Genomic DNA, 10895 nt, shown 5'->3' with positions numbered 1-10895 from the left:
GTGCTGTGAGATTGTGGGATGGGAATGCTGTGGGATTGTGGAGTGGCAATGCCGTGGGGCAGGAATGCTGTAGGCCTGTGGGATGGGAATGCTGTGGGGTTGGGCTCCAGAGCTCCACAGGAGGGAAGGAGCCCTGGCTTGGGTGTGGGGCCATGGGATTGTGGAGCAGGAATGCTGCGGGGTTGTGGAGGAAGAATTCTGTGCAAATGTGGGATGGGAAGGCTGTAGGACTTTGGAGTGGAAATGCTATGAGACTGTGGAGTGGGAACGCTGTGGGATAGGAATGCTATGGGACTTTGGAGTGGGATCGTGGAGTGGCAATGCTGTGGGACTGTGGAGCGGGATTGTTGTGGGATGGGAATGCTGTGGGACTGGGCTCCACAGGAAGGAAGGAGCCCTGGCTGGGTGTGGGCTCTGCTGCTCCGGGGCTCTGCAGTGCCCGGCAGAGGAGCTGGGGGAGCACAGACACAAAGAAGGGAGGCACTGGCAGGTACAAACTCTGCTTTAGTGGTGGGGCTGTCACTACAGCAGCGGGGCAGGGACAACACTCAGCACTCATCCCCACAAAGGCACCGCTGTAACCGGAGCCAGGAGTTACAGCAACGCCAGCAGGAAGCTCTCTCTGGCAGAAATGGATTCCCAGCAGCACAGGGAATTCTTCATTCAATATCCACCAGCTCCACTTCAAAGAAGAGTTTAGCGTTTGGTGGGATCCTGTTGGCAAATGTTAAGGAAAAGGAAAGGAAACAGCCCCTGCAGTGACCCCTCCCTGGGCAGGGAGTGCCCAGCTGCTCCCCAGCCTCTCCCTTGTCCCTGGGATGGCCCTGACCTGGCTGGACACCCCAGATGCAGCCACAGCTGCTGCCCAGCAGGAGCTGTCGGGAGACAGGGACAGCCCCACGGACACACCTTCATCAGCACACCCTGCTCCTCACTGCCCTGAGCTGCCCCAGCCTTGTCTGCAGCTGTGGGGCAGAGCCTGGGGAGGTCACACTGTCCCATGGTGTCCAGGCAGCCCTTCAGATCACAGGATTCCAGCACAGGAGAACAATCCCTTCCCTCCTCCGGGAGGGTTGGGAAAAAGAAACAGGTCTGCATGAAACACTGTGGGATCACTCCTGCACCCCCTACTGCAGCTGTATCCCAGAACCAAGTGTAACTCTGTCCCTGCTCCTGCTTCCCTACACTGGTGAGGATCCCCATCAGGCAGAAGCATTTGCAAGCAGCTGGAATAAAAGTGCAGGTGGAACACAGCAGCAGGCTCCCCCTGCATGGGTTATCTCCAGAAGAAAAGGGCAATTGCACCCCCAGGGAGTGCCCAGAACTCCCTGAGTGGGAATGTCCCGAGCCTGCTGTGAGTAACAAGTGAACCCCTCTCCTGTGTCCCTGTCCATAAAGCACCCTTTGTCCCCAGCATTCCCAGGCTCCCCGAGGAGTCCGAGGCCATGGAAGGATACTTGGCATCAGGCTGCCCCTTCTTGCCATAGCCCCACTCGGGCTCGATCTCCAGCTGGGCCTTCTCTCCTTTGCTCATGGTCAGCAGGGCCTCATCCCACTGCAACGACACAGCAGCTCCAGCCAGGGATGGGACAGCGGCCACTGCACTTCCCAGCTTTTCCTGGGGTTCCAGGAATGCCCACACAGCCCCAGGCGCCCTCCCCAGCCCTGTGCAGCACTCCAGGGGGTGTTCCCTGCTCCCACACCAGCCCCACAGAGCAATCTGTGCCTCTGTGCTGGGATGGCACCAGAGAGCAATGGGAACACATCCCATCAGCATTCCCAGCTCCAGGATGCCCTTCCCAGGGAGTGCCCAGGGACTGGTGCTGTCCCCACTGAGGGAAGGCTCTGGCACCCACAAACCTGGGATAAACACAGGGAGAAACCTGGGCCACTGCTGCTCCTGCAGTGCTGCCCATGGACACAGCCCCTCCCCAGCTCCAGCCCCATCCCACATTAAGATTTCTCCTGCCCAGCCTGGAGCAAAGCAGGCTCAGGGGGGACCCTGTGGCTCTGCACAGCTCCTGCCAGGAGGGGACAGCCAGGGGGCTCCCAGGGAACAGGGACAGGAGGAGAGGAATGGCCCCAGGCTGGACACAGCAGGAATTTCCCCATGGAAAGGGTGCTCAGGCCTGGCGCAGAGCACAGAATGCACACAGGGCTGGATGGAGATCCTGGGATGCCAGAATCAGCCTCAGCTGCTGTGAGACACTGACAGGAGACTGACAGGGCTGACCCCAGGGAACACAGCCTGGGTTCCAAGCTCTGCCTGAGAGGGAATGGCTGAGCATGAATGTTCCATCCTCCCAGAGCAATCCCTTGCAATCTGCCCCCAAGAGAAACAGAACCCAAAACCTGCACCCCAGTCACAAACCACAGACTGGAACTGCCCAGGGACTGGGAGGGAGCTCTGAATGCTTTACTTACACCTCGGATCACTTTTCCTACGCCAACTTTGAAACTCAAGGGCTTGGCTGCTTTTTTCTTCTTTGAACCTGGAAAAGAGTTTTGTGTTCATTTGCCTCAACATCACACCAGCACACTCCACACCTCTGTAGAAAACTGCCATTACAATCATGCTTTACATAAATAGCTGTTCTCCTGATATTATTTTTAGCCCAATATCAGATTTTCAGGGGGAAATATTAAAGCTGTGCACTAAAAACATCATGAAATGTTCAAGCTGCACCAAAGCATCCTTCAGACCCCAAAAGCTCATTCCTGAATTACTCAAGTTGACTGTACAAGTTATGGACATACTAAGGAACCAAGGAAAGCCAACAGGGAACATACAAGTATGAGGAATTACAGACAGTACTCCAGTGACTCTGGAACACTGTTCCTGAGTGTGGGACATCACTGCTGGGAAAGCCCTTCCAGTATTGCACCATTTCATACCCCTAAACCCTCTGATCTGTCACAAAACACCAGCAGGGAATACTGCCCACCAGAGTGTTCAAACCCCTCTCATTCCAGTGCCTCCATATGTAAAGATTTACCACAGAGTGGCCCCAAGATGTGTTTATTTAGAGAAATTCAGGACACTGCTGCTGCTGGAGTTCCCTAGGCACCATCTCCCCGGGGAATTGACTCCCTGCATTCCACATTCCCCAGGCCTGGAATGCCAGAAGCCAGGGCTGGCAGGATGCAGCCCTGTCACTTGACACCAGCCAGTCCTAAAATACTGCCCCTGCTAGCTCATGGAAAATCGGGATCCGGGAGCTGCAGGGCAGCTCAGCAGCACCATGATAAAGCTGTTTGTCAGGAATGCTCCCAGACACACCTCCCAGGGGCAAACCCCTGCCCACATCTGCTGGAGGAGCCCAGGTAATTCCCTCCAGGAGTGTTTGCAACCAACCCCAGGAGTTTATCTGCACATCTATATACCCATAACCTTACTTGATTGAATATTGGTATCGAAGACTGTCCCATCCTGCAGCTTTCCTGTGTACCAGCAGTGGACAGTGTCTCCCTTCTTTGGGAAGTTGGTTTTATCTCCCTTCTTTAAAATGGATTTTGTGTACTTTGGTGGCCCCTAAGGTTATAAAAAGAGAGTTATGACTGGTGGGTTAAACAATCTCAGATATCCAAGACTGAACAAACACTGAGTTTAAGGCATAAAAGAAGACACTGTTAGTGAATGATGTGTTCATACTACTGCTGCAACATTTGGGGAAAATACAGCTTAAGGTTAAGGTGGGGTACGAACACCAGATTTCTTATTGTAAACCAGGTTTTTGAAGACTTAGGATCACACAACCTCCTGAGCTGGGAGGGACCCACAAGGACCATCCTGTCCCTGCCCAGACCCCCCACAATCCCCCCATGGGCATCCCTGGCAGCGCTGTCCAAACCCCCCTGCAGTTCTGGCAGCCTGGGGGCCGTGCCCATTCCCTGGGCAGCCTGGGCAGTGCCAGCACCTTTTTGGGAAGAACCTTTCCCTGATATTCCCCTAACCCACACCCCGAGACAGGCCACCCGCATAACGTGATTTTCCAGGCGAAAAACGCGAGTCGGGGACATCACACCAACCTCCTCCACAGCCTCCTCAGCCTTCACCGCCTTCCCCTTGGCCTCCTCCGCCTTGGCCGGCTTCGCCTTCTCCGCCGCCTTCTCGGCGCCGTCCGTGCCCTTGAAGCGCTGCGGGGGGAAGGATGAGGAGCCGCACGCCCGGCCCCGGCCCTGCCCGAGCCCAGCTCCATCCCCACGGCCTCACCTGCGTGTGGAAGAGCTGCGTGTAAGCCGCGATCAGCTGCTCCTTGTTCGCCGTCTTCGCCACGTTCTTCACCTGCCCCAGCAGCTTGTGCTCCGCCAGGAACTGCGGGACACGCGCGCCAGGCGGTGAGGGGAATAAAACAACCAAAAAACCCAAACCTCCCCCGCACGGCTCCAAACTATCAATTATCCCCCGCCATTACCGCCTGCGCCGCATTCTCCTGCAGGAATTTGATGATCTCCTTCTTGGCCAGCGCCTCGCTCCGCAGCTCCTCGGCGCTCCAGGGCTGCGCCGGGCCCGCGGCCGCCGCCATCTTCCCACCCACCTGCCGCTCCTCCTCCGGGGAGGAGGGCTGGCAGCCGCCCGGCAGGGCCAGGGGCGGGCCGGGAGAAGGCCGGGGGAGAAGGGGAGGCTCCGGAGGAGGCTTCCCGACCGTCCCCTTCAGCCCCGGCCGAGCTCCCAGCGGGAATTCGGGGAGGGGCGCCGAGGGAGGGACAAAATGGCGCCGCCTCGGGGCTGGCGGGGCACGCCCTGAGCGAGGGCAGCGGCGGCGGCAGCGGGACCTGCCCCGGGCTTGGCGGGCGCCTCAGGGCGAGGGGAGGGCCGGGGGAGAAGGGAGGAGGGCCGGGAGGCGGCTCCCGTCCCTCTCGGCGGCGGTTTCAAGCGGCGGTGGCGGTGGTGAGGCAGGGCTAAGATGGCGGCAGGATGAGCGGCGGCCGGCAGCGCACATTGCCGCAGGTGTGGCGGGTGCCTGAGGGCAGAGCGGACCGGAGGGAGCCGGCCGGGGACAGCGATGACGAGCTGCTGCTGGCAGCCGCGGCCGCGGCCGACCCCGGCCCGCCGCAGGGCTTCAGCGAGGCGGCGGGCTCCATCTGGATCTACCCCACCAACCTGCCCGTGCGCCCCTACCAGGAGCGCATGGCGGGCGCCGCGCTGCTGGCCAACACCCTGGTGTGCCTGCCCACCGGGCTGGGCAAGACCTTCGTGGCCGCCGTGGTCATGTACAACTTCTACCGCTGGTTCCCCTCGGGCAAGGTGCTGTTCCTGGCCCCCACCAAGCCGCTGGTGGCTCAGCAGATGGAGGCGTGCGGCCGCGTCATGGGCATCCCGTGCCGGGACATGGCGGAGATGACAGGTACGGCTGCTGCCCGCGGGCTGCCCGGCGTGAAAACCCACGGTGTGAGGGAGAAAATAAAACATGACAGGTGTTGGAAGGGCTGACCGCTGGTTTGGCCGTAGTTAAAAGCGCAGGTCGCCTGTATAAAGGGTGAAGCGCTGCGGTGCAGCCCCGTGGGTCACAGCGGGCACGTCTCTGCACACACAGAGCGCTCTGTGGGATGCTGAAGCCAAGGAATAATGGCTCTTTTAGAGCTGTTTCTGCCCCTCCTTCGCATCCCCTCGTCACTTTCCTTGTCGCTTTTATTGTCACTTCCCTTGTCACTTTCCTCGTCACTTTCCTTGTCACTTTCCATTCACTTTTTTATGAAATTTTTGCAGCCCCCCTGAGCTGCAGTTCATTCCTCACTGCGGTAACAGCCTTGATGACAAAACCCATAACCTGTTTTTAGGCCCAGACATCTCCCAGAGGTGTTTTAAATGATGTTTACGGCAGTGGGCAGCTATAAGGCATCTTGAGCTTCCCAGCCTTGCTTTCCATGGTTCTGGATTTAATTTCTTTAATGCAAAAAAGTCTTCCTGCGCCAAGGGGAATATAGGTTGGATATCCAGAAAAAGTTTTCACAGGAAGCGTGATAAAGTTCTGGAATGGCTTCCCAGGGAGGTGGTGGAGTCCCCATCCCTGGGTGTGTTTAACAAAGCCTGGAGGTGGCACTGGGTGCCTGGGTTGAGTTGAGGGGTTGGGGCTGGGTTGGACATGATGGTCTTGGGGGTCTCTTCCAACCTGGTCATTCTGGGAGTGTTCTGGGAATATTCTGTGTTCAGTGAGGATGGGCAGGCCCTGGCACAGGTGCCCAGCTGTGCTGCCCCTGGATCCCTGGCAGTGCCCAAGGCCAGGCTGGACACTGGGGCACCCTGGGACAGTGGGAGGTGTCCCTGCCATGGCAGGGTGGCACTGGATGGGATTTAATGTCCCTTTCCAACCTGACCCATTCCATGATTTTATGTGTCTGCCAGCCCTGTCACTGCCAGATCATGGGCCATACCTTGTTCTGAGTTCCCTGCTCTTGTTTCTTTAATTTCCAGGAGGAACCCAGGCTCTGGGCCGGCGGGAGCTGTGGAACACCAAGAGAGTCTTTTTCCTCACTCCTCAGATAATGGTCAATGACCTCTCTCGTGGGACCTGTCCTGCTGTGGAGATCAAATGTCTGGTTATTGATGAAGCCCACAAAGCCCTTGGCAATCATGCCTACTGCCAGGTAGGGCTGGAGCCACCCCACTCTTCTCTCCCAGTCACAAAAACCTTCCCCAAAATTGCTTCCAGCATCTCCATGAAGCATCACTGTCAGTTCTGTGGGGAGATTGTCCTTGAGGTCCTTAACTTGATTTGAAAGACCTGCAACATTCCTGTGAGTTGTTAATGCCTTGTTCGTCAGTAATACCTGTAAGGTATTTTTTCAATGCCTCCGTTAAATTGTAATTTTGGTTTAAAAATAGTTTTGGCTGGGCAATGTTAAAAAACCAGTGGTTTTATAAGGTTTTTTAGCAGAGATAAGGTCAGTTCAAGATTTCTTTTTAAATTTGGCATTTGTGTTGATTAGCCAAGGGTTTGATGCATTATCATGGGTTAATCTCCTGAGAGCAACAGGTGACCTAAAAGTTACTTTGATACACTGGAGAAATTTACTGGATATTTGTGGAGTTCAGATTACATAGGATTAATCATCTGTGAATTACATTTTTTACAGTTTTTTGTCAGACTCGCTTTTTGACAGCTCACTTGAGTTAGTACGCTGTCAATACTTTTGTTAAATCAAGTGAGAAATCATTTCATAAATTTTCCAGGTTGTTCTTGGTACATTTCCAGGATGCTCCTGGATCCCTGGCAGTGCCCAAGGCCAGGCTGGACATTGGGGCACCCTGGGACAGTGGGAGGTGTCCCTGCCATGGCAGGGGTGGCACTGGGTGGGATTTAGGCTCCCTTTAACCCAAACCATTCTGGGATTCAGTATTTTTGGAGTGTTTTGTTAAGCCTTTCCTACTTAGTGGGTATTTTCACTGCTGTAGTTTGTGCAAGGAAATAATCTCCTCTCAGGGTACTAATGAAGCTTTCCTGCTCTCAGGTTGTGAGGGAGCTGAGCAAATACACAAATCAGTTCCGGGTCCTGGCCCTGAGTGCCACCCCAGGCAGTGACACCAAGGTGAGCCAAAGCTCCTGGTATCTTTAAACCATCAAGGGTGGGTGGGAGCTCTGTTCTTTGCCTGAAGCCTCTGCAGGCTCCTGAGGAATTCCACATCAAGACTGAATCAATTTACAATCCATTACTTGGTGAGGTTTGGTGTTTCTCATGCTGTAAACCATATTTTATTGATTTGTGAGGATGGGCAGGCCCTGGCACAGAATTCCCAGAGCAGCTGTGGCTGCCCCTGCATCCCTGGAGTGCCCAAGGCCAGGCTGGACACTGGGGCTGGAGCAGCCTGGGACAGTGGCAGGGATGGGATGGGATTTAAGCTTCCTTTCCAATCCCCAAGTCTGGAATTCTATTTCCTGTCCTTTAATTTTTCGTTGTAGGTAGTGGGTGCCTTTTCCTTAAATTTAATGTAACCTTTGCTAAAATACAGACATAGTTACTTTGTTTTTGTGGCTTTACCAGGCTGTGCAACAAGTTATCTCCAACTTGCTGATTGCTCAGGTAGAGGTGTGTGCTGAAGATTCTCCAGAAATTCAGCCTTACTCTCACGAGAGACAAGTGGAAAAAATTGTAGTTCCACTTGGGGAAGAGCTGGTAGAATTTCAGAACACTTACATCAAGGTGAGTGACTGCATTTCCTTTTTGGTCAGTGGCCAGTGACTGGAAATGTTTTATCCTCTCTGTCTAGGCTTGCAGTGTTTATAAAGACAACACTTTCTTATGTAATTAACTTTGATTATAGGGTGCATTAAGCACCATGGGTTCAACTCCAGCAGCTGCAGTTTCATTGTGCACCAGTGGCACCTTTTGCCTTGCAGTAACTTGGAAAGCTCAGGTGGAAAACTTGGAATTGAATTTTCCTCACCCTCTTTCAGCAGTCTGCAGAATTGACTCCAGGCCTGAACTGAGGTTTCTGCATTTGGCTGAACTCAGTAGTAAGATGTTGGGAGTGCCTTGAGGAATCTGTGTGTGGACTGGAACATTTTCTCTGTTAAAGAATATTCTTTAGAATAAGCTTTATGTCATCTGTGAGTGTAATTAGTTCTCCTGGAGTTTTTTTTTTTTTTTAATTGGTTTATTTGACCTATTAATTTATTTATTTATTGGCCTATTTTTATCATGATGATGACATCTTTTTCCTTTTTACCAATCTTTAATGCCCAAATATAAGAGATTTTTGGGGACCAGAGCTGTTTGTCAGTCAGTTGTAACTTAGTGATCTGTGCCTTCCCAGGAAGATACTTGTTGGCAAATGATGTTCCATGAAACACCACTCTGGAAAGTGTAAAATATCTGCTCTTTTCTTGTTTAGAGGCAGAAAAAGTTAGGAGTGAGTTATAGATCAGACTTTTGGTGTTTAACAAAGCCTGGGTGTGGCACTGGGTTTAATTGAGCTCTTGGGGTTGGACTCGATGATCCTGCAAGTCTCCCAACCTGGTGATTCTGGGAATTCTGGGAATTTGGTTAAAATTGGTGGATTTTGGTGTAGCTGTGTGAAGAGCACTGGAAGGCAAACTTGTGAGTGCATCAGCTGTTTGCAACCCAGGGACCTGAGAGTTTAAATGAGGAACTTCCAGTGATAAAGAGAAACTTTAAAGTTTTGCGTCACTGCAGGTGCCTCTGAGGGCTCTGTTGAGTGCAGGGCTTTTGTTTTGGGGTTTAAGCTGTGGTGAGCACCTTGGTTTGGCTCCACCAGCCCTGCCTGTGCCTGCAGTGCTTTCTGTTTCCTTCCTCTGCTCTGGATTTGCATTTCAAGTGCTGCTGCTTTCCTGGAGAACACAACTTCTAGTAACAGCCAGGGCTGCAGGGAAGGTTTTTTGGTGTGTGCCAAGGCCAAGCCTCACTCCTGGAGGCCTCAGCACTTGGGGAAGTGGCTCTGGCCCTCATCTTCTGGGGCTTGAGGTGACCATTTCACATCTGGCTTTTGTAAAATCAGAGCAGCATGCCAAGGCAGGAGAGCAAAAGCAGCTGTGTGTGCTGCAAGAACGAGAGCCAGGCGTCCTGTGCACAGTAAAATCATTCTTTAATTGTGCCAAACAGTAAACAAGACAACATTTCAGTGTGAGCAAAGGACAGTGTCAGACAGCACAGCACAATGCCAGAGGAACTCTGTGGAGATGTCTTTACATACAATAAGCAAGGCCCTGAGTATCACAATAGCTGGAATGAACTTTTTAGGCACTAACTCTGGTTTGGAAAATACACAGTATGCAGGACAACACTTATCTGTTAAGGCTACATCATTTAATCTTCCAAAAATAGGGGTGAATGCTGATTTATTATCTCCTTCCATGAGTGGAAAGCTAATGACTTCACATTAAAACTGAAAATCCACGAGTGGCTCCCAAAGCAGAGCCACTGGTAGATAACAAAATACCTGTTCTAGGCAGTCATGCCTGACATGCTGTTGTCAGATCTGAGTAACTGTGATGTTTGCTTGGCATTCAGTGGTGTAACCACTGAATAAAGTGTATTTTGTGTCAGCTAAACACTGGAGCTGTTGGTCCCTGTGCTCCTGAGGGCCAGTGGCAGCTCCTGGTACCAAGCCATAAAGTGTATCTCCAAATGGAGCTGAAGCAGGGTTTTTGTTTGGTTGGTTTTTTGTTTTTTCTCAGCAGCAGAAGCCATCTAACAGAAGTCAAAATAAATAAATACTATCTGGGGGTTCACAGTTTGCCATAAAGAGCAGGGAGTGCTGGGCTGCAGGTGGGATGTCAGCACACTCAGATAGATCTGCTCGTGCTTCAGGGATGTTTCTAGAACATCACCCACGGGGGGCTGAGCCACAGGAGGGGTTGGCAGGGACATCAGACGCAGCAGATGCTTTTGCAGGAGAGGCTTAAAATGTGAATTATGTACAAACTGGTGCTCTGTGGTGAGAGGATTTCACTGCTTCCAGGAGCTATCCAACATCTGTTGTGCCAAAGCATAATGAGAATTTCCCTCACTGGCAAAAGAATTCAGATGGCAGAAATTTCTTTAATTTGCCATAAAATCTTGTCAGAGGTGAAAATTACTTTTATGTGCTCTTATAAAAATCTGAGGGAGGATATGAGAACAAAACCTTTTATTTAATGCCTTCCTGGGCCCTCTAGTCAACTCAGTTTTGAAAGTACTTTCACTGTTTAATTAAGAGTTTTTAGTTTAATACTGGCTGGCATTTTTAATTTTCCTTCTCCCAGGCTGGGACACTGTATTGCATTTTAGTTTGTTGGGCTTTTTTTCCCCTCTCCATAAAAACTCTTGGTTTTTTGTGCTAAAACTAAGGCTTTTGTGTCTCTTTTATTTTCTGTTTCCTTTTCGCCCTCTCCTTGCTGCTTCCTTGGGAATCTCTGTGCCCAGCAAGCACCAGAGGGCACCTTGGTCCTGCTTAA

General features: G+C 52.3%; 2 protein-coding genes across 7 annotated transcripts in view; one reads left to right on the top strand and one right to left on the bottom strand.

Annotated features, from left to right (window-relative positions):
* Positions 1-484: 484 nt before the first annotated feature.
* Positions 485-4803, bottom strand: FKBP3 (FKBP prolyl isomerase 3). Its single transcript, XM_030949045.1, has 7 exons — positions 4416-4803; positions 4214-4315; positions 4030-4137; positions 3397-3532; positions 2425-2492; positions 1458-1555; positions 485-714 (listed from the first exon to the last, which is right to left on the bottom strand). Exons 1-7 carry the CDS (start codon positions 4524-4526, stop codon positions 660-662), a joined length of 678 nt encoding a protein of 225 aa, XP_030804905.1. The 5' UTR covers positions 4527-4803; the 3' UTR covers positions 485-659.
* FANCM (FA complementation group M) overlaps positions 4715-10895 on the top strand; it is a 56830-nt gene continuing 50649 nt past the window's right edge. For all 6 annotated transcript variants that reach the window (XR_004060759.1, XM_030949038.1, XM_030949040.1 and 3 more), the window contains exons 1-4: positions 4715-5348; positions 6416-6588; positions 7453-7530; positions 7984-8142. Coding sequence is in view for 5 of the 6 variants with exons in the window: in XM_030949038.1 (XP_030804898.1) it covers positions 4919-5348; positions 6416-6588; positions 7453-7530; positions 7984-8142 (840 nt within the window). In the remaining variant the exon portion in view is untranslated. The remainder of the gene's footprint in view (positions 5349-6415; positions 6589-7452; positions 7531-7983; positions 8143-10895) is intronic.

The sequence above is a fragment of the Camarhynchus parvulus genome, chromosome 5, assembly GCF_901933205.1.
Source record: "Camarhynchus parvulus chromosome 5, STF_HiC, whole genome shotgun sequence".
In the NCBI taxonomy this organism is placed as follows: Eukaryota; Metazoa; Chordata; class Aves; order Passeriformes; family Thraupidae; genus Camarhynchus; species Camarhynchus parvulus.
This window is presented reverse-complemented; position numbering and strand designations above follow the sequence as displayed.